This window comes from Carettochelys insculpta, chromosome 6, assembly GCF_033958435.1.
Source record: "Carettochelys insculpta isolate YL-2023 chromosome 6, ASM3395843v1, whole genome shotgun sequence".
NCBI classification, from domain to species: Eukaryota; Metazoa; Chordata; order Testudines; family Carettochelyidae; genus Carettochelys; species Carettochelys insculpta.
This window is the reverse complement of record NC_134142.1, coordinates 61,502,000-61,525,841: the sequence shown is the minus strand read 5'-3', so window position 1 is coordinate 61,525,841 and position 23,842 is coordinate 61,502,000. Positions and strand designations below refer to the sequence as shown.

General features: G+C 41.8%; 1 protein-coding gene across 1 annotated transcript in view; it reads left to right on the top strand.

Annotated features, from left to right (window-relative positions):
* Positions 1-23,842, top strand: part of INO80 (INO80 complex ATPase subunit) — a 134,200-nt gene that overhangs the window by 32,160 nt on the left and 78,198 nt on the right. Inside the window, exons 5-19 of the mRNA XM_074997009.1 lie at positions 298-462; positions 4,128-4,248; positions 5,532-5,746; positions 8,395-8,448; positions 10,424-10,627; positions 12,055-12,250; positions 12,466-12,533; positions 12,879-13,088; positions 13,745-13,825; positions 14,582-14,677; positions 16,712-16,771; positions 17,466-17,608; positions 20,542-20,626; positions 21,162-21,279; positions 22,351-22,436. Coding sequence (XP_074853110.1) covers positions 298-462; positions 4,128-4,248; positions 5,532-5,746; positions 8,395-8,448; positions 10,424-10,627; positions 12,055-12,250; positions 12,466-12,533; positions 12,879-13,088; positions 13,745-13,825; positions 14,582-14,677; positions 16,712-16,771; positions 17,466-17,608; positions 20,542-20,626; positions 21,162-21,279; positions 22,351-22,436 — 1,902 coding nt within the window. The remainder of the gene's footprint in view (positions 1-297; positions 463-4,127; positions 4,249-5,531; positions 5,747-8,394; positions 8,449-10,423; positions 10,628-12,054; positions 12,251-12,465; positions 12,534-12,878; positions 13,089-13,744; positions 13,826-14,581; positions 14,678-16,711; positions 16,772-17,465; positions 17,609-20,541; positions 20,627-21,161; positions 21,280-22,350; positions 22,437-23,842) is intronic.

Genomic DNA, 23,842 nt, shown 5'->3' with positions numbered 1-23,842 from the left:
AAATTAGGGAGTTTCTAGAGTAATACAGGAAAAGGAATAGAAACCACAGTGTAACTAAATGGCGTGGTGTAGAAATTGCTGCTTTGGCTGTCTATGACAAAACTATTTGTGTTTTGCATGGGAATGCTTCTTGGGGACTTCACGTAGGAGGTGCACTGTATGAATAGTAGTGACTTCAGTTGGGCCAATTCTTCAGCACTTAATTAGGAAAACAAACACAAGAATTCTGCCTGATTTTAAAAAAAAAAAAATCAGAGAGCTGTGCTGTTAAAGTAGAGATGCTTTTACTTTTGCCAGAGCATCCTTCTGAGTGATGACTCCAGTGACACAGATTCACCAAGCGATGAGGATGGAGAGGAGGCGGAGGAGGAGTTTTCTCTTAGCAGGGAGGAGCTTCACAATATGCTACGATTGCACAAGTATAAGAAACTTCATCAAAGCAAATACAGCAAGGACAAAGAGGTAGAATACTGGGAATGTGAACACATGCCTCATTCATTTGTGACTTCTTGATTTTTTTCTTTGTATCAAATACAGTGTAATATTTCAATTGACCTTACATTCTAGAATTTATCCATTCTGAGAATCCCCTGTAGTCATCCTCGTCATCATCACATTATCTCTTTACCCCAAACCAGTGTGCCTCCTTGCCAGACCTAACTACTGTTCTGAGATCAGAATTTACTTAGCAAGTGATGAGAGGTGAGGTGTTATGGGATACATTTTAACATAGCTTACAGCCACAGTTCAAGTGGAAATGGTATATTTAAACCACAGGCAGCAATTTATAACCCACACTCAGTCTTTCTGCGGTGAGAGAGCAGTCATGAGCTCTACATTTTCAGCTCAGGTTTCTGTCTTTTATTTGCCTTTTGCTTTCTCCATGGTTTTGTTGGCTTTACACTTTTTTTTCTCAGTCTTTTTTCTTTCTTTGCTTTCCAGAGACTGTTCTCCTCATGCATTTACAGATCCCTCTGTTTTTCCTCAGTGACTGTCAATCTCTCTCCCCCTTTATTGGGAGAACAGGAAATCTTGCTGCTGTCACTGCACTTCTAGATCTCTGCAACTGGTTCAGGCCCTTCTGATTCCAACATTCCATCTCTTCTTACATTAAAGAAAGGTTGCCCAAGCTTTTTTGCTGTCTATTTGAACTGATGTAGAAAGTGTGTGGGGGTGTATTCCCTCTGTTTTCCCCATTACATACCGACACACCATAATGCTGGGTCAGAGTCTGAAAAGAAAACTGGTGCCTGCACTTCAATTGCCTTTAGGTTCCTGCTGCCTTTTATAGGGGAAATCAGGTGATCTGTGCTTACTATCTAGAGTTGGCTGGTCTTCGGCCTCTAGCCTGTTAATGGGCAAGCCACCATTTTAGGAATCACATTGCTTTTTAGGAAGAGGCCCCAGTCTAATTCTGATGTGTTCATATTCCTGAAAGCACAGTAGAGAACACAAATATTCTTCCTCCTTTTTAAAAAAATGGAGGCTGATTACACTAGCTGACATTTTCAGACTATTGTTGGAATTACCATATAGCTGAAACACCCACAATATTTAAGTGCAGCTCAGTGACTTGTTCCCAAGGTAGAAGAGAGAACACGCATACAAGAGTTTAGTTACAAATGTATATTTGTGCCAGAAGTCTCACTGCTTCTCCAAAATCTTCCCAGTTAACAGGAGCAAAAGATTAATCTGGCAGTATGTTCTGAAATAAAAATGTCAGACAAACTAGAGAACAGGACAGAGATTTAGCTGTTACCTTAAACTTGTGTGCACCACTTAGTTAGTATAGTGACTGGTATTTCAGAAGTGCTGGTTTTTGACAGCTGAAAATGTTGGGACAATTTTTTTTTTTGTTTGCTTGACAGCCTGAATCTTAGTTGGTGTAATCCATTTAAACACTTCAGTTACTACATCTGTGGTTTCTTTGGCAGCATTTATTGCACTGCAGTTATTTCCCTATTTTTTTAAAAATGTTTTTTCTCAAATTGATGTGTGAAATGCCACACAAACAACTAGGTATGCTGATTGATGAGGTAGGACTAACTTCACACAAAATGCTATCTAATGCACAAAGTATATAAACATGGCAAAATACAGAGCTGTTGTTTTTCTCCCACCTCTCATCTATCAATTATAGTAATTGTATGATGTTAACAATTAACACCTGTCTTCAAGCAGGTTCAAATCTGTGTTGGAGGAAGATTCTCCATTCTTGGAGAGGGTTCTTTGCATGTGGTCCCTTCCTACCAGCTTAGCATAGGACACTCTGGCTACGTCTACACTAGCCCCAAACTTCGAAATGGCCACGCAAATGGCCATTTCGAAGTTTACTAATGAAGTGCTGAAATGCATATTCAGCGCTTCATTAGCATGCGGGTGGCCGCGGCACTTCGAAATTGACGCGGCTCACCCCAACAGGGCTCCTTTTCGAAAGGACCCCGCCTACTTCGAAGTCCCCTTATTCCCATGAGCTGATGGGAATAAGGGGACTTTGAAGTAGGTGGGGTCCTTTCGAAAAGGAGCCCTGTTGGGATGAGCTGTGCGGCAGTGAGCCACATCAATTTCGAAGTCCCCTTATTCCCATGAGCTGATGGGAATAAGGGGACTTTGAAGTAGGTGGGGTCCTTTCGAAAAGGAGCCCTGTTGGGATGAGCTGTGCGGCAGTGAGCCACATCAATTTCGAAGTCCCCTTATTCCCATGAGCTGATGGGAATAAGGGGACTTTGAAGTAGGCAGGGTCCTTTCGAAAAGGAGCCGCGCGACGGTGAGCCGCGTCAATTTTGAAGCACCATGGCCGCCCGCATGCTAATGAAGTGCTGAATATGCATTTCAGCGCTTCATTAGTAAACCTCGAAATGGCTATTTGCGTGGCCATTTTGAAGTTTGGGGCTAGTGTAGACACGGCCGCTGTGTGTTGCTTCCCCCACAGAGTGGTGTTAGATTGGCACCAATGTACTCTCCACCACACACACTCATTTACTGGTTTGGTGTCCAGAGTCATTGGGACACCCATTTGTAGGAATACATACCTGCCTGTCACCCAAATGTATGAGTGCAGTTTTTCTAATCCCTCTTCATTTTTTTTTTTTTTCCTTCTCTCTAAAGAGATTGAAGATAGTTTGGCCTCAGGTTCTTCCTTCACCCAAAGGAGAAGCAGTAGTGTCTGGTTGCTGAGCCTTGAGTACTAGGAGCAGTTGCAATGATCCCATTAATTCTGACTAGCTGGGAGCTGCAAAGACAGGGTCTCCTCTTTCTCTGCCTGCTGAGAGAGACACTGAGGGCTGTGATTCCTTTCCTGCCCAGAGTGCATCAGAGCAACCAGGAGCATCCTTCCCTTTCAGGTGGCTGGGAGCAGGGAGTACATCTCTCAAACCCTCTTTTTCCATCCCGCTTAGGGTAGCCAAGAAGATACCTTCTTTCCTTGATGACTCGCACTCTTCTCATGGTACAGCAATGGCAGTAGTTGTCCCCATCTTCCCCAGCAAGCAGGTTCCTAGTCTGCTCTGGTGATGAGCATGGGACTACACATAGCTTTCTTCTGTGGCAGCCTGTGTGCAGACTTGACAGACATCACTACACTGGTCATATTTTCACTCTTTTGTTTGCAACCATGGAGGTTAGAAACATAATATTTTAAAAACAATTAAAATTGAGATGCTGACTTGATCATGTGACTGCAGGAGGTGGAGCCCTTAACATTCTTATAGTGCCTATGCCTTAATTCAGTGCAGCTTTTTGAGCACTGTCTTGGTGGGACCCTGATGACTTTGTCTGCTTTGCATACAATAGAGCAGATTTCAGTTGTAGAATGGGAATGAGGCCTGTAGTAACAAAATAGGTTCTAACATGCAGTGTACTAATTTGAGCCCAGCAGATGGCTCTTGGAAGTTAATTGGGCACTGTATGCTGAGAGCTGCTGGCTTTATATTATTAGTGAGGAGGCTCTGCAGACAGTTTGTTGGCGAAGTGGGTTCACTTCTGGCATCATGACCTTAATCCAGTTCAGTTCGAAATATGGAGGAATACACCTTTTCCAAATTTTTCTTTATAGGCAAGAATTGAATTTGTTTACCCTCCTTCATCTATCAACAGTCATTTTTTCTAACTGTTTACTTCTGCTTCAGTTGCAGCAATACCAGTACTACAGTGCAGGACTACTATCTACGCATGATCCATACTATGAGCAACAACGTCATCTCCTAGGGCCCAAGAAAAAGAAGTTCAAAGAAGAAAAAAAATTAAAAGGTGAGGTAATCACCTGTGTTACTAACTGGAGTTTGTGTGACTAGACTTCTGATACTGTATTTCCACTTCCTAATGAATATTAATCTTCAGTACTACTGATCATACATAGATAGGAAACAGTACATTTTGTAGAAAACCGAAGAGACAGCCTGGGGCTTATTTGCTCTCATCAGAGAGCATTTACATGAAAACTGGGATACAAAATTTGAAATTCCTGTCTCTGAGTCTTGGTGTCTGATCACTAGACTGTGCCTGCCTTATAACTTCAGAGCTAATCACCCTATAACTTATTTCATTACTCAGTAATATTTTGGAATTAACAGATATTATTCCATACTCTGGTTACCTTACTCAGTTTTCTGGCAGATATGGCAAGTGTTTGAAAAGCACAAGACGTTACCAAGTACCTGGATAGTTCATCCTATAAGTATGAACCTTCTAAACAAGGAATTATGGGGATTGAGACCCACAGACTGGGAAGCAGAGGAATATGTTAGAAAACTGCTGTTAGTGAATTAAAGTAGATCTACTTCAGCTAGAGTTTCTCAGAGGCTTGTTTTTCCAGAAATACAGTTTCCTTTCTTGACTGAGCTGTCAGAAGCTGGAAATCTGGGAGGAAATGGGAAGAGGAGATTGTGAACTACCAATGCAAAGTGGATATTGCCTAGTGCAACTACTGAAAGGCTGATTTATTTTCAAGGAGGCTGTTTGGCCTTCCTTCCCTGTCCTCCTGCACATGTCTCTTGCTAAGTGTGTTTCAGAAACTTATAACATTTGACTTTTCAGAATTTCAGCAGTTGACATGTTAATTATCCAGTTCTAGAGTGTTAGTTTCTGCTGAGCATACTGTCATTTGAAGGAGATATCTAGTTGTGTTTAGTACAGATACCAACAGCTAGGTTGGAGATTTATCATACTGAATGCTGGTCTTGTTCTTTTAAAATGTCTGTGACTAGAACTACATTCAAGGGCAGAAAAACATACGAGCTTCCAAGTATTTTAACTCAATAGATTTTTTTTCCCCTACCGGAGAGAGGAATATCTAGCAATGTGAGAACTTTCCTGTTTAATGACTAAGTAATGCTGAGGTAGCTAGTTTTATGAATGGATGGGTCCAAAGAGGGATGAACATAAAGCTACTCCTGGATCAGTCCCCTTGTTTCATTTGTTGTTGATGTAAAGTGGTCAGGAAAATAATGAAAAGGAGGACAGGCATATGAGCTGACATGCAAGATAACAAATGGCAGGAAAAAACTGACCGTGTGACCATTGTTCTTATGCAGCCAAGTTGAAAAAGGTGAAAAAAAAGAGGAGAAGGGATGAAGAACTCTCCTCAGAAGAGTCACCAAGACACCATCATCACCAGGCCAAAGTGTTTGCAAAGTTTTCTCATGATGCACCTCCACCAGGGTCCAAAAAGAAGCATTTGAGCATTGAACAACTGAATGCCCGCCGACGGAAAGTGTGGCTTAGCATTGTCAAAAAGGAGCTACCAAAGGTGAGGTTGGCCACATCAATGAATGAGGGGATGCCAAGGCAGAGAATATTTGATGCATCAGAAAGCCAGAATGCGTAGGAAAACAAAATGCATTTTGCGAGAGTTTTCTGTGGATCACCAGGTAACACAGTAATATTCCAAAATCCATTTGTTGCTCTGTTTATGGGCAAGGCCCTCTTCCAACATCTGATTTATTTTTTTAAGTTATAGATTGCAGTAACTGTATATCTACTTACAAAGAGGAAGGGCTGCATTCTACATAAAGAAAGAAAAGGTTGGCTGTGGGAAAAGAATGGCAGAAGTGTAAGAGAGAAGGGAGGGATAGATGGGTTGTTGAAAAAATGAAGAACATGTGAAGCAAGGCATCTCTCTGAACTGGCACAGCTGCTGCTGCTGCGGAACATTTAAAGGAAAAGATGTAAAGGATCCTTCAGATCAACGATTTGTGGATGTGGGCATCCGAGTTTTACAAGGATCTAAGTGACAGAATTTGTTCTTATCTCATATGGTCTCATCTCTATTGACCAGAAGGCCTTCTCCTCTACTATCCTAGTGACATTATTGAATGACTAGCTGGTTCTCCGTGCTGGGGTCAGCCATCAACTTGTCAAGAGTGGCATTGAACTGCTCAATACCAAATGAGAGAACCATACCCTTACAGTGTTCCAGTGTGGCCCTATTGAGCTTACTGAGGTCCACTTTCATATCCCTCTTACAGCAGGTTTCCAATATGCTGAGTAAAAGGAAGTTTACTCTCTCAGTACTATCCCTTGACAGACCACTGATGAGGGATGAGACGAACTAGATCTGGGGACAGCATGACACTAGTGCCCTGTCTTACTACCTAAGGACATCTCAATTTCATCGTGCAGTGAAGCATTGTCTTTGGCATGAATACTGGCACACTGATTACCTGAGGCCAAACTATCCTCAATCTCTCTCTTGTGGAGCGGGGCAGAGATGAGGGATTGGAAAGTCTATGCTCATACATTTGCATAACAGCCAGCATAGGTATTCCTACAAATGGGTGAATGGACAGGCTCTTTAAAGTCATCTTGCTTTTCCTAGAGAGTCGCTCTCTCTCACATTGCACTGGAAACTGTGCTGCTACACTCAATCCCAGTCCAGGCAAACTGTTTTACTATTCCAGACAGCTTGAATGTCCCACAGAAATTGTCAGCTTTTCTTTTCCTTGACAAAGCAACACTATTGTTCTGTGCATCTGTAAATTTGACAAGGCCTTGGAGAACCCATCAGATCCAGTCCTCAGATCATGACCTTAAGAAGCCCTCCCTGACTTCATTCCAGCAGACATGGCCTGCTGTAACATCAGACAGGTACACTAGAGATCTTTACCCATGGCTTACCACTCCAGTTCCATTCTTTGCCCCCATTCCATCCTTCTTTAGGTACCCCTGTCACCACAGAAGTGGTCTTTTTACTTTATCTAGAAGCCACAGGGAAGGTACCCACCAGTGTTCTGAGGCTGCTTTTCCTTGTATTTTCATATTACAAAGAAGAAACTCCTGGTGGGTAGAGAGAAGAGACTCTTCTGTCTCTCCTAGGGTTAAAATGACTCAGATATGCCATATTGGGTTCAGGATGGAAACTTTTTGCTTCCATCATTCCATCTCCCCAACTTCAGGACTTGTTTATAGCTTTCTACTTGCATAAGTCTGTATAGCTCTCCTAACAGCTCTGTCTCATAGTCCCAGCAGAGCCAAACCATTATCACCAAGAATGTTCACAAAATGGTTGGTAAGGGTGGCAGCACATTTAAGGAAGGGGGGATCCATATCTTCTTACACCTGGATGATTGGCTGATCAGAGGCAAGTTGCAGCAGGAGACTGTAGTAGCCTAGAGTATGCTGTTTTCCTATTTTTCCAGCTAGGATACCTTGTGAACAACAGGAAATCTCTTTTTACACCATGACAGATGATAGAATTCATAGGAGGTTTGCTCAATTCTGAGTCGGAAAGAGTTTACCTCCCAGAGGACACGTTTTGGACTCTCCAGTCTAAAACCAGATCCAACAATGATGGGGCATGCATGTCTGGCCGCTAGGCATGTGATGCTGCTAGATGTAATCTTCTGTCCTTGCAACTGTGGTAGAATTCAGTGTATTTGCCATCCAGTATCACACAAAGAAGTGTCACGCTCCTAACTCAAGCTGTGCAAGAACCCACTTGAGGGTGGGATCCAAAGCATGTATCAGAATAATACCACTCTCTGCCCTCTCCCCGCGAATGATACTTATCACATGCCTCAGGGAAAGGTTGGGGTGCCCATCTGAACCATCCACAGAGTCAAAGGCCTGGTCCCAGAATGCCTGAAACTGTCTATGAAATAGTGAGGAGGCCTATTTGTGAAAAGAGGGTTAGTGGGAAGTGGAATTGCACTGTTTTGCAAGTTTGCTTTACATAGTTCTTGTACCTGGAATACATGTGTATGCCCCCACCCTAGCCAGGCTTCAGAGAAATGCAAAAATCCCCATAATGCTTATGAATAGGTAATTGAAGACTCGATTGTAATGCAGTTATGTAGTGCTTTGTGTGGGGGGGGGGGGGGGCGTGTTTAACAAACGGGTAATTAAAAAACATGAAACCATAATCCCTTAAATAATGGGTATACGAAACTCTTGTTTTAGGCATACAAGCAAAAAGCTTCAGCACGCAATCTTTTCCTTACCAACAGTAAGAAGGTAAGAGTAGTCAAGCTTTGTTTGCATGTTTTATCTTTTCTATTGTCTCTTCTTAATGCACTGGCCTGTCTTTAAACCTTTGCTAATATACCAGTTGTGGTAGTGTATAACTTATTGTTTTCATTACAGTTCCTTTCCCTCTCAGTTTTTAACATACCCATTTGTAAGTAGCAATATGATTACTCGCTACTGCTGATTTCAGTACAGCTCTTTGGGCTTGATCCCAGGGTAACTGAAGTAAATTGAAACCCTCCTCTTGTCTTTGATATAGTTTTGATCAGGCCCCTGGTGAGCAATGTTCACATCCCCAAATATTATGAGCACCCTTTTTAGCCTTGTCTGCAAAGAGGCCAAAAATTGACTGAGCATGGAGAATAAAGTGATTTTGATTGGGCTTGGATAATTTTGGCAGAGCAGTATGGGGAACGTTTGCACAGCCACTGTCAGTTCTACATCCATCCTTTAGTCCTGGCTTACTCTACCGTGGGCTGTTTAAGTTACGTAACTTCACCCATGTGGATAGTGTAGCTAAAGTCAGTGTACTTAGATCTGATCACTGGGGTATCTTCGCTGTGTTAGTCGACAGCTAACTCTCTCCCATTGACTTCACTTACATGTTTCATTCCTGTGGAGTACCAGAGTTGGCAAGAGAACACTTGGCAGACAATCAAAACAAAAAGCAGTCAAGTAGCACTTTAAAGACTAGCAAAATAATTTACTGGGTGATGAGCTTTCGTGGGACAGACCCACTTCTTCAGACCATAGCCATACCAGAACAGACTCAATATTTAAGGCATAGAGAACCAAAAACAGTAATCAAAGTTGACAAATCAGAAAAAAATGATCAAGGTGAACCAATCAGAGAGTGGAGGGGTGGGGGGGAAGGTCAAGAATTAGATTAAACCAAGTATGCAGACGAGCCCCTATATTGACTCAGAAGATTCCCATCCTGGCTCAAACCACGTGTTAATGTGCCGAATTTGAATATGAAAGACAGCTCGGCTGCTTCCCTTTGAATAGCGGTACTAGCATGGCTCCCTCTCTGTTACTATTGGCAGACTATGTATTGCGTCTATACTAGATGAGATAAATTGACATCCACTGAATCAATCACTGTCTGTCAGTGCAGTGGATGGTGAAGACATGACTGTAGATAGATATCTTTACACTCCAGGTCTGTCTGTGTGTCATGTTCATAAGCAAGAGATGTGCTTTTAAAAAAAGGGAGCATGGATTTTTGAGGATTTGGATCTGTTTTATTTTAGATGGTAAGAGCTACTTTGAGAATGTTTAGTTCACTGTTCTGAGATGCTATAAACTGACTCAATTACAGATCACTTCATTGACCTTTTTACGAAGAGCTAATCCTGCACAATGCTTACCTTCACTAATGCGAGTAATCCTATTGAAATTGATGGGGCTACTCATGGTAATAAAGTTCAGCATATGCATAAATGTGTTCAGTATCAGAAACTAACAATTCAGCACATTTCTGCTGGTGGGGCACCCACATCTCAGGGCACACAGCCCTGAAGGCAGCACAGAACTAAGGGTGACAATACCATGACCCCCTCCCTAAAATAACCATGGGACCACCCCCCAGCTCCCTTTTGAATCAAGATTCCCAATTTGAGAAACACTATTTTCTCCCATAAAATCGGTATAGTGTAGCGTAGAAAAACACAGGCAACCAGCTTTTCATGGTTGGAGACCAGGTTTCATGATCTGTGGCACATTTTTTACGGCCTTGAATTTGGTAGCACCCTATTGATAATATGTGCAACCTTATGGGAAGTCTTTTCTTGTTTCATACCTCAAAACAAAAGCTTTATGTAAGTAGCTCATCAAATGTTTTTGAAGGGTCAGCCTTGATTGTATGACTCCATGTAAATGTTGTTTTTTGATGGTGGTGATGGTGATGGTGATGATTTTTAAATCTTTTTCTCTGTCCCTGAACCCTTCCTCTTCACCCCAGTTGGCCCATCAGTGCATGAGGGAAGTGCGTCGAGCGGCTATCCAGGCCCAGAAGAACTGCAAGGAGACTCTACCACGGGCACGTCGCCTCACCAAGGAAATGCTTCTCTATTGGAAAAAATATGAGAAGGTGGAAAAAGAACATCGCAAACGAGCAGAGAAGGAGGCTTTGGAGCAGCGTAAGCTAGATGAGGAGATGAGAGAGGTAGGGCCAAAACGCACTGTTAAAAGTTAATCTGGCAAGAGTTCAGGTGTGGAGCTGAAGAAACATGAACACAGTAGTCATGGTCTTCAAACCTGGACAAATTCACTTGCTGTTCTTCCTTTCAATGATATTCCAGAGATGTTCTTCCACTCTAGTTTAAAAGGATGTACCAGAATCCTCTGACAATTAGCTGTAGCCAGAACCTACAGATTGCAAGAATTACAGTCACCAACCATAATGTAGTGTGTCTCATTTGCACATAGTGCTCAGTGCTCTCTGTTTGAAGGGGAAGATATTTTAGTGATTGTAAATTTAATTCTTCCTTAAGTTCAGAAATGTGGCTATTTTTCAATTCATTGGTTTGTTCAGCTTATTTTGTCTTAAATTCTATATAGAGCATAATAAAACATAACGAATTATCTGTAGATAACACAAGGGCAGTTGAGGGCCCTATTGATAATTGTCTTGTGGTTCCTTTCGTCATGCTAGTGCAAAGTTCACAAAGCAATCAGATGGCCCTGTCGTGTAGTACTCCAGGAGCAATTGGGGGTGAATTCAAGCAAATTTAGTTATCTTAGAGGAGTTTTGGAGGATTGCGTGCTCCTCATCCTTACTTGCAGCTGATGGAATCTGGGGCACAGAAGTAGATCAACGTGCCCAAAATTACTAAGGAAGTCCATGACAGAACTGGAATGAGAACTGTGCGATTCCTGATTGCCAGTTGTGTGCTCAGATCAAATTGTGCCTGTAGCTATAGTGTGTTCCTCGTCCATCCCACCTCCCAAACATTTTGTGAGACTTTTCTGCTCTTTTGGATTAATACATTAGCTTTGCCATAGCAGTTAAATAGGGAGATCTACAAAAAAAATGCAAGCTAGATCTTATCGAACACAGAGGAAATTGCTTCTCATTCATAACTTATTACCCTGTTTTACCTGAAGGTGCATTTTGTTAGCTGTATCAGTGTTCTGTCTTGTGAGTGAGTGGTAAAACAATTACAACAAAGTTAATTATCATCACTTAAACGTGTATGAAAACTTTTAACTGAACATGCAGTTTTTCAGCCATCTGCTTGCTCCTACCTGATTTTTACATTGCAAAGAAAATGCCAAGCTGCTTCTCTCCAGGTCTTGGTGTTCCTAATTATGGCTGTCTGTGCTAAGCAAAACTCTGAACTCATAACCACCATAAAGTTCACTATAGATAATGTGTGATGAGTGTTAGTGCTCAATCATTATTCCAGCACTCTGATACCATGGTTATGAGTGCAGTATAAGCGTTTAGATTGTTTGTATGTAACAGAGGTAAAAAGTTTGAATCTCATAACTTGCTTGCACGTCTTTTGTCTTTTATTCTTCTTCAAACCTCATTTTATTTTCTCTGTTCCTCCCTCTCCCTTGGTTTTTTGGTAAACTCTCTTGTCTCAGGCTAAGAGACAGCAGCGAAAACTTAACTTCCTGATCACTCAGACTGAGTTATATGCCCATTTCATGAGTCGCAAACGAGATATTGGACATGATGGAATACAGGAAGAAATTCTTCGCAAGCTGGAAGACAGCTCTACCCAAAGGCAGATCGATATTGGTGGAGGGGTAGTGGTCAACATTACTCAGGAGGATTATGGTAAGGCTAGAAACAAAATTTTGGTAAGCCATAAGAACCATTAGAGATTATGGTAATGGTATGCAAAGAATGATACAGACCTTGGGACTTCTGTGTTTGGAATGTTATGTAAAGAAGCCCTTCTGTAAATCATTGGAATTTATCCATGTCTTAATTTGAGGTGGTACTGTAATGCAGTTTATGGGTGTGTTTTAATGTGGTGATATTCTTTTCAGATAGTAATTACTACAAGGCCCAGGCTCTGAAGAACGCAGAAGATGCTTATCAGATTCACCAGGCACGGGTACGTATTCCATGGGTGATTGAGAATGGAAGGGCAGTAAATTGGAGAGGTGCTAGAACAAGAATTTTCTGTGGTGATCTCCTTTCAAATCACCTATTTTAATTATGGTGGCTAAGCTTCTTTTAATTTGATTATGGCCTTGTTCATTTGTAAACAGCTGGAAAACTGGATGGCAGAGGATTGGATGAAAACAAATTGTATAATCAAGCTATGGGGACAGGCTTATTATCCATTGCTCTGGAAGGAGCCACATGTATTAGCGTATGAAGGATGAGAGCCCGTTTCCCAAAGAAATTTGTATATTAGTTTGCATCCTGTGTCTTACCCAAATTTTCCCTCATTTAGACCAGGTCATTTGATGAAGATGCAAAGGAGAGTCGGGCAGCTGCTCTGCGGGCTGCTAACAAGTCTGGCACTGGCTTTGGAGAGAGCTACAGCCTAGCAAACCCATCTATCCGGGCTGGAGAGGACATTCCACAGCCTACCATTTTCAATGGTAAACTGAAAGGCTACCAACTGAAAGGCATGAATTGGCTGGCCAACCTATATGAGCAGGTATGCTAGTGCTTCTTGAGCTGCTTACATCTCTAGGTACAAATGCAGTCCTGGCATAATTCCATGGTATCCAGTGCAGTTACACTAGGAATGTAACTCCTGATGTCTATTCCTGATCAAATGATCTTTTATGAGGTGGCCTGACCGCCCCCTGCTTCTTATCTTTAGGCTTCATCTCTCCTTCTCTCTCTTTCCTACAGAATAGGGTATTGTGTAGCTCCTCCAAACAAGTATCCCTGATTTCTTTAACTAACAAGATGATAATGGCATGTGATATGTGCCTCTAGATTTTTCATCTGCCTAAGTATGCACTTTCACCAAAACTAGACTGAACAGTAGTGAAGGTATGCCCATGGTTACACATTAATGCCTAGGGCAGCCTGTATACAGGAGACAACCATACGTTTGAACACTAACATGCTTTAACTTTGATTGCAAATCACAGGCATGTTGAGGAATAAAATCAGGCTGGGAAATGAAGAGGTGGAAGGGAGAGATTACCAATTCATAGAATCACAAGGAGAAGAAGTTTGTATGAGGCTTCACCTTAGTCATAAAAAGGATTGCCTGACCTCACTTTAGTGGCATGTGTCTTGATAGCCTTACTTGTATTATGAAAAAGTGAGGTAGAAGCGTTTACCTGTGTTGTTTTACAGGGCATCAATGGAATTCTTGCAGACGAAATGGGCCTGGGTAAAACAGTGCAGAGTATTGCTCTGTTAGCTCATCTGGCTGAGGTAGGTGGATTCTTTGACTTGTAGGCCTGATGGAAGACGTGTACTTAACATGTGATTTGAATTGGGTTCAAGCTGATTAATCAAATGCCTCAAGGTGGATGCCTGATGCAGCATTTCCATTGAGCATCCATATCCTTCTAAAGATGTGACTTTAAAAAGAGAATATGCATACTGACTTGCATGCATTTGGCATCTAATAAGCAACTCCCTTAGATTGAAGCTCAAGTCTAAATTGAATAAAGACTCAGGCGGAAAAGGTGATAGATGGTTTTAAGGCATGCACATGTAAGTATGAGAGCAGCTTGAATTCTGCTCTTTGAAACAATGAGAAGTCCTGCAGCAACTTTTAGACTTAACAGAATTTTGGAGCAGAAGCTTTCGTGGGCAAAGACCTGCTTTGTCAGATGCCCACAAAAGCTGCTGCTTATGCTGCAAAAATTGTTAGTCTATAAGTTGTCACATGACGTTTCTTTGTACTTAGCACGTAAACCTGTCTTCCATGCCTCTCTCTTAACATGAGTGGTGCATCGACACTATCCTACATCTTTTTGTATATAACTAGAATTGTACTGCAAACTACATGGGAATGTTTAATCTTCTGACTATAGGTGTGCATCCTGCTGCTGTGTTGGTAGGAAGCTTTATTATGACCTGTGTTCTTCCCTCTCAAGGGCAGCCCTTGTCTTTAATCAATTATAATGCTGTGTGAAACTGTGTGTGTTTTGCCTCCAGTTGATTTGTATTTTCCTATATCAGAGAGAGAACATCTGGGGACCATTTTTAATTATTTCACCTGCATCTACACTCAACAACTGGCATCAGGAGTTTGCCAGATTCGTTCCTAGATTTAAGGTAACGCGCCTATTCAAGAAACTATTCCTTCTGGCTCAGAAAACTAAGTTCCTCATACCACTCAGATTTTGCTGACATCTGGATGATCTGACTAGCTTGACACTTAAGAGGGTGTGAGGAACATGATTGTAAAATGTAAGGTGATCGGGTGTAAAGGATATGCTTGAGAACAAATTATTTAAAAATTAATAGTCTGAATGCCTAGTGTTAATTTGAATACTAATTTAGTAAGGCTCCCACAGTCCTTCCTCTATAATATTATCAGTCTTGCGTGCTGCAGTGCTGAAAAGTAGTTGATTTATACGGAGTAGCTTGTTAAGCAAATCACTGATTAGGCCATATTTGCAGTGTCATGTGCAGCGTGTGTCATTTTATTTGAAGGAAGATACTGCTATAATAGAGAATGTGGCATATAAGGCAGCTAAGGTGATAAAAGAAATTGATATACACATATTACAAAAATGGGATTATTTAGTCTTCACATCATCTACTGGTCAGTTTTTCTGAAGTATTTAAATTAGCCAGGGGTGTTGGTGGTTGAAGTTATTGGATGCTTGGGTTTAAATTAAGAGGGAAAATGCTAGAAGAATTAATGATTTACGACAATAGTGAACACATGGAAAAAACGTTCAGATGAGGTTAGAGACCAGTAATTTTAATCTATTTCACTGTTATATGAATGCGGTGCATGGAAAAAACGGTATTGCTTGGTTTTATAGGTAGGGATAACCAGGCTGCTCTTTCTGGGGTTGTAGAAGGAATTTCACACTGACTATCTTTGGGCTGGCATTGTTGTATTTCTAGATTATATCATTGTCCTCACTCTTGGAACAGAACAATTTTTAATAAGTCTTAAAGCTTTAAAAAGGCTCATAATTTTCCGAAGTTGTAACATACATACAATAAAATTATAACAAGTGTCAAGCCACAAGCAGTTTGTGGTCTGCGTCTGACCATACATACATAGTTAATATGCCTGCTTTGAAAAAAAGGCAGTGAGTTCCTTCAAGGCTATGTTATAATTCTTAAAATATAAAGCAGATCTGCACGATCAGTTCTATGTAATCTGACGTTTGTCCGCCTGCAGTCATTTTCAGAAAGAACATTCTGCATTTAACTTAGTTAAATTCTAACCCTAGGCTGTGAGAGCTGTAAAAGTTAGGGATCAAATCTCTGAGGCCAGGAAGCTGTTTCGGGAGAATTGTGTTTGTGGTTTCGTTTGTTTTCTCTTCTTCGCCTCAGAAACCATCATCTTTTTATTGTCAGTACCAGCTCTTTGCAGTGTCTATATTAGGCGACAGATGGCAGTAGCTACTCGCTTTTAATTGTGGTGGTACTAACTGGGGTGCTTAGCACTACATACCTGGGAAATGGCTCAGCAGAATCCTGCGTTACAAAAAAATTAATAGAATGTTGTGCTTACTTCTTTATTTCTTTTTTGAGGCAATACAGTAGGGAGTACTTCACTTTTAGCCCACAGAAGCATACCGAGGCATAGCCTGATAGTAAATATAAATAATAATAATAATAATAATTGTACTATTGAAGAGAGGAATTAAATATTAAAGGAACTACTGGTCACTCAGGGGTGTCCAAGAACAAATTGCTAAATTGACTAGCAGCCAGGGGTAAACTTCTTTCTACAATGAACTGAAAGAATACAACATTTTTTTTCTTGAAAGGTCTGACTGTAAAGGGTCACAGCTGATTTAGGGCTATTAAGGGAGTATCTTAGCAGTTTATCTTAGTTTTTGCACTAGACAACAGATGCTTAAAGCTTGTGTTTGGAAGATTCTGTTCCCTATCCATATTTAATGCTTCCATATTTCCTCTGGGTTAGGAATGAACACCTTTGGTTATTTCCCATTGGGGTCTTGCTAGAGGTGGGGTGTTTGGAGGAGGAGGAGATGGGGAGTGTTTGCCATTCTCTGAGCTTTTATTTTGCTTTGCCATGGAGAACGTGATATTTACCATTTTTAGGTTAGGTATTTCAATATTTGAAAATTACTTCTTTGTACTTTTGACTTGTTCTAGGTGCTACCATATTGGGGAAATCCTCATGACAGGAAAGTAATCAGGAAATTCTGGAGCCAGGTAACGTCAGTGCCCATGATCTTTTAGCCTCACTTCTTCCTGTACATAGTAAAACAGAAAATGTTCTTATGTTCTACAGAGCAAAAGAATGAATAAAGATAGAACTCTGTCCAGTGGCGCAACAGCCACCATGAGCCCTGGGGCAAAGTGGGAGAAGGGGCCCTGCTCCATGCCCCGTGAGGGGCAGGGCCAAGGGCAGTCACCCTTAGTGCTGCCAGGACCACGGCTCTGGGGCCCCACAGGCACACTGAAGGGGCCCAGAGCTCTAGCTGTTGCTGCTACTTCTGCAATTCTGGGCCCCTTTGAAAGGATAGGCCCAAAGGCAACTACCCACTGTTTCCCATCAGTGGGCCTGACGCTATCTTCTTCATCCTCATCTCCTTCACCTCTTTATTTGTTTTAGTAAAGTGAAAGGACTGCCTTGTTCAGAATAACTGTGTAGGGTGCAGGAACTGTAGAATTCAATCAAACCTATTGCAGCCAAAGAAAGCAGAGGACATCAGCATCTAACATAGCATGAGCATAATGCAAAAACCCAACTCATTTAAAAAAAAAAGTTAGGGAGAGGAGAGTACAATGGTGACAGAGGAGTATTGATTGGAAATGTGAGATCCCAGAACAGATGAACAACTTCTTCATCCAAATGTATTTACGTGACCCAGATATGTGTCTCTCTTTCATTCTGTGGTTATAGAAGACGTTGTACACTCAGGATGCACCTTTCCATGTGGTGATCACTAGTTATCAGCTGGTGGTCCAGGATGTGAAGTATTTCCAGCGAGTGAAGTGGCAGTATATGGTGTTGGATGAGGCACAGGCACTCAAGAGTAGTTCCAGGTAATACTTGCAGCCGAAGCAAAATCCTCTCTTACATAAGAATCTTCTGAGTTAGTACAGAGGAGAGAGTGAGAAACCACTATGAATACATGAGTTAATTAGAGTTAAAATTTGAAAGAAAGGCTAAATTGTCTCAGAAACTGACAGAATCTTTGCATTGCATTTTATTGCACAATTTTTAAGGCATCCCAGCAAGAAACCTCAGTTTCTTCCTTCCCTCTCTCAAGGACTCATTACAATTGTCATTTTGACTGAAAGATGAACCTTTCTGATGTGGAAGAGTGCAAGGCACTGTTCTTTCCCTTCCCAAAAAGGAATAAGATCAAATTAGTGTTGAACGCTTTAGTACTACTCTCTACTCTGTGCAAAAATTGAATGACTAGGCTGCTGCCCCAGGCCACCTAACTGCATATATTTGGAGAACTTACTACAGTACACCCTTGATTTACGTGGAGGTTGCATCCTGGGCAACCTCTGTGTAAATCAGATTTCACATAAATTGGGGGGTGGGGGGAGATCCCCAGAATTCCCCTGGCTTGGGAATTCTCTGTTCTAGCCGGCGGCTCTGGCTCCCCCCGCAAGCAAGCAGGGGCTGGGTTAGGGGCAGGGCGGGGTGGGGCTCCTCCTGCTCCAGCCACCGGCCATGCCACCAGCCATGCTTCCCTGCCACTCCCCACTCACAGCATGGCTCGGCCCCGGGGCTGCTCAGGCAGCAGCAGCTCCAGCCACAGCATGGCTTGGCCCCAAGCAGCTCCAGCCATGCCTGCCCCTCTCTACCAGCAGCATTGCAGTGCCAGGCAGCTGCAAGGCAGGAGCTGCCTCCTAAGGAGCAAGTGAGCTGGCCAGCAGTGTGGGGATAAGCAGCGAGGCAGGGTACAAGAAAGCAGGGTCCCCCTGGACTCAACTCGCGTTAATATAAAAATGCTTGAATTGAGTCTGCGCAAAGCGAGGATCTGCTGTATTCACATTCTTGAATTTATTGCGTGTTTAGATTTTTCATGGAAGAAGGTTGCTATTTATAAGTAAAAACTACTGTCCTAAATACCTAGCTGTACTGAGTGTGTGGTTTATGTGGCTCCATGTCCATGTATTTGAATGCCTTCGTATTTGGTATATGTACCGAACATGCAAAAAGTAATTACAGCATAGAAGTGTGGGTGGCGAGGGGCTGTGGAGAAAAAAGCATGAAATGCTTGCAATGTCAGCCACTGACTAAAACATTTTTAGATACTGTTAGATGTCTGTGTTCACGAAGAGCCATATAGTTAGAGCCCTGCCAAATTCATAGCCAAGAAAAACAGTCATGGACAGTGAAATCTGCGTACTTTTACCTTATGCTATGCAGTTTTCCTCGGGGAGACCAGCATGTCTCAAATCAGGGATCCTGACCCAAAAGCCCAAAAAGTATTTGCAGTGAAATTACAGTGGGGTTTTTTTTCCTGTTTTTTGGTGGGCGGGGAGAGCGTTCCGCAGTATCTCTCTTCCCCACCCCTCCTTCATTCCCTTCAGAACTGGGCAGCAGGAAAGCAGCAGATACTGTCAGATACCCAGTTCAGAAGATGGTATACCTTAAGCAGCAGCACAGAGATGAGTAGGGGACAATATCATACCATACCATGCCACCCTTACTTCTGTGCTGTTGCTGGCAGTGGCTCTGCTTTCAGAGCTGGTCTCTGGCCAGCCGCCATCACCCTCCAGCTACCTAGTTTTGTGCAGATATCAGGGTAGCAGTACCCCACTTCTGCTGAAGTAACCATGTGACCCTGCCACAATTACTTTTTGGATCAGGGCCCCTACAATTACACCACCATGAAGTTCCAGATATAAAGACCTGAAATCAAATTTTGAAATTTTGATCACCATTAAATTGATCAAAATGGACCATGAATTTGTTCGGGCCTCCACAAATAATGCTAACATATATCCATTAAATATTACATTATTTATATCAAAGGGGTGGCCGAGCGAGTTGGTATCTTCGAAAACAGCCAGAAGTCCTGTGGCACCTTGTAAACTAACAGATATTTTGGAGCATAAGCTTTCATGGGCAATGACCCGCTTCATCAGATGCATGAATACAACTGGGTTATTTGCATGAATGCATCTAACGAAGTGGGTCTTTGCCCACGATAGCTTATGCTCCAAAATATGTTAGTCTGTAAGGTGCCACAGGACTTCTTGTTTTTAAGTTATTTGTACTGCAGTAACACTTAAGGAATCAAGGTCTCATAAAACCTGCAGGTTGCAGTATAGCCCAGTAACCCTACCCAGGATTCCTCATTATAAGGTTGATGGCCATGGTGATTCTTGGCTGTTTTCAACCCCTTGTATTTATTCCTTTAGTAAGATGCTGTCTGTCTAATCGCTTCTTCATAATTTTTCTCCCAAAATTGCCACTCCTATACTTCGGTGTTCCTTTTCTATATGGACATTTGTGTGCTAGTCTCTTCAGCACTCTCGAGTAATTTCCTGTTCTAAGAGGGCTGTAACCTGCAGTTCAGTTTCTCTTACATAATGACCTATAAATTTAACTTTGTAACAGTACATAAAGTGTATGTCATTGTCATTTACATGGGGCAACCTGTTTGCTGTCTCAAGGGGATAAATACTTTAGTGACTGGGCTTTACTGGTGGCCAAACACTGACGTGTTCTGAAGTTAAAAAACCACACCTGTTGTATGTAAGCTAAACAGTGCTGATCTCTTTTTGCCTTCCTGTAAGAACCAAGTTTCCCAATGGGGCAAAGGGGAGAACTTCTACTCTTGGCGATATTACCCAGTGCCCTGTTTTTAAAAAAAAAAAAAAAAAAAAAAAAAAAAAAAAATATTATGTTAAGAATGAGTCTGAAAGCCATTGGTCTTTAAAATGTAAACTTAGCTGCTGTCTTTTTTATTGTTTACTGTGGTTCATTTTTAATATTTTTTGCTGGTCAGTGTCCGCTGGAAAATCCTACTACAATTCCAGTGCCGAAATCGACTCTTGTTGACAGGGACCCCTATCCAGAACACCATGGCTGAGGTAAGCAGGTGGCCAGCAAGAGCTGATATGTGTTTAAAAGAATAATTTATCCAAGGACCTAACGATTAGTGAGAACTACAGTACTCATATGCACTGATGTGTAGACTTGGGGTTTGTGTATACATAGGATTTTATCTCCATATGACTCTGTGGGAAATAACTGAGATCAGCTTCAAAAGGGATAATTTGGCCATACTCTGCTCATTGGTGAAAAAGTGTGAGTGAAGGTCCCTGGTACTAAATCATCTGTAAATAATGGGATGAGACTATGATTGCTATTCTTTTTTTTCTATACAATGAAGTTATTGCTTATTACTGGTAACCATGCCCTGACATTGGTTTTGAAACCTGGCACATCTGCCTATTGTGAAAAGAAGATGAGGCCACCACTAATTTAGTCCGCTGTACTCATCAAAGCACACTGTCACTTGATGTGACTTTTCAGCAAATGCTCTGCAATACATTGAGATTCTTGATCACCCTGCAGTGAGGATATCTTGAACTGATGCATTGTCTCTTTGCCACTCCTTTATAGCTGTGGGCGCTGCTGCACTTTATAATGCCAACGCTGTTTGATTCCCATGAGGAGTTCAATGAATGGTTTTCTAAGGACATAGAGAGCCACGCAGAGAACAAATCTGCCATCGATGAGAGTGAGTACAAACCACAGTAGAACTTAGCTACCTATAGATTCACTTCAGCTCTAACATTTGCATATGGGGAACCTTTCTGATACACACAGGTGAGTGAAATGGCTGTAATTGTCATTTGGGCTGGGAATTCTGCAAGAGAGATGTCCGATACGGAAACGTCTTGCTTCTTATATAAAAAGAAGTGCTACCTACAGGCTGAATCTGATTTGCCTGATATTTGCTGCCTCCATTACCTCACTTATTCTAAATGAAGGAGAAGTGGTATTTAAAATATAGTACATTTATACAGTATTTGTCATGAAGGACTTCTAAGAGTTTTGCAGGTTGTGTGTATGGTACAGAGACTGTATCACTTGCCACTGAACAGCAGCCACCTTTTTAGTGGAAAGACGAATGTTCTGTTTCACTGAAGCTACACAACAGGTTTTAGGCAAAGAGAAGCGCAGTATGCAACATACTGGGGTGGGGAGTGGGGCAGTCAGGGGAATTTAGATAAACAGAATATAACTACATGAATTTTAATTGGGCCAGAATACTGGAGTTAAGTGCTTCCTTTTGTGAAAGCTGCCATGAGTTTTTTAATGATCAGCAAAGAGTCTGATCTTTAGTTCTACGTCTCATCCAAAAAACTGCACATCTGCAGCAGTACACAGCGTCCTTTAGCACTGTGGTGGTTCAGCTCTGACTCTTGGTGAGGCACACTAATGGTCAGTGATGCCAGCTTTATATCCTAATAGTAGTGAGTGATTCTGCACAATGAAGTGTTGTCTTCACCTTCTTGATAGAAATTAAATGCTAATTGTCTGGACCCAGAGTTCTGCTTATTGGACTGTAATGCATACTGTGCTATAGAAATGAATTTCCTGAGGGAGAGATCGAGAGATTCATGGAATGATAAGCACTTTGAGACAGTCTGGTAATAGAACCAATTTTGGTACAGACAGATCAATCTTGTTTGACATAGGAACAAGCTAGAGGGGACTGGGTGAGTAAGAGGGATTTAAGAAGCAGCTGGACGTGAAATAGTTTCTGGCTAGTGGAGCAGTAATTTTATTTTTCTCTGCATTTCAGACCAGCTGTCCCGCTTGCACATGATCTTGAAGCCTTTCATGCTTAGAAGAATCAAGAAAGACGTCGAAAATGAGCTCTCAGACAAGGTATGAAACAAAATAATTTGCAAAGGGATCTGCATCTGGCTTACTTTCAGCATTTCCCTGCTAAGGTTTTTAAATGTGTATAAATTTGTCAGTCTGTATATCTACAGCTGACTCAAAGATCAGAAAACACGACCTGGTTGCACCCCTATCACTCTTGCTAGCATATTCCTGTGAGAGCACAGCTATATTTAACTGGAGCACTTACAAGTGCCCATTAATGACTTCCTCTTCTGCAAGTAAAACTGTTAATCTGAAAAGTTGTAAATGAAAGATCCTTAAACCTGAGCAAAAATTGTACCATTCATGTACTGATTGACCTGAAGGGGACTGATGCAGCATTGAAACATGGAGAAAAAACAAGAGTCCCACAAAATACTAAAGGCAAGATCCTGTCGTCAACATGAAAATCACCTATTATCTTAAAAATACCTATTTCTTGTATTACCTGTTTATAGTGCTGTGTAATTTCCCTTCCTCTTTGCTTGTCACTCCGCCATCTCTTTGCCTTCCTTTGAAAATGCTCCTAACCAAAACTTGAGTGATTTGATATACCTTAGAGCAGAGGTTTTCAAAATTGCCCACTGTGTCAAACGTGTATAAATAAAGAGATTGTCTTGTGCATGCCATCCCACCATTTCCAATTACACAATACTACAGTAATTACAGCAATTGACTACATGAGAAAGTGATATAGGGAATGGGATTCACTCATGGGGGCATCTCACTGTGGGGATTACCTCCTTTCACATCTGATGCCCTCCTTTCACCAGTTGGTCACACCACATCCCCCTCATCACTCTTCAGGACTTGTGGTGCTTCTCCTTCATGACTTGTCCCTCCAACCAGGACACTATATATCCCTTCCCTTCTGGGGTATCAAAGTGCTGCTTGCTCTGCTACTTCCATGCTGTTCAAGACAATTTTCAGGGCACAGGATCTGGCCTAGGACCATTCTCTATGCCTTCCTGTGACTCCAGATTCCAGCCTCAGCCTCCTATGTATAGTAACTACTGTGAGCGTACTCACAAAACCTATTGCTATTTTCCTGGAGTCCTTCCTACTTTTCTTCTTTCCCAGTTTAACAATCCAGACCGTCTCCCCCAGGGCATAACAGTATATTACTTCCACCAAGCAAAACTCTGTAGCCCCAACAAACCTCTCTTCACCTAAGGAGAGAACTGCAGGCTACTTTCCCTACAGCCCCCTTCCAGTCTCCTACAGGACCAGCTTGCTCCTTCTCAGCAGATCATCATCAATTAGCCTTTATCAGTCTCTTTCTCTTCTACAGGTGCAGCCTATAAGGTTCATTGTTCTAATTTAACTTGCTCTGCCTTGTGTGGGATAAACACCCCATCATATTGAAGTAGTAGCTATAGTCTCTAATTTCTTTTAAAGTAATTTAGTAG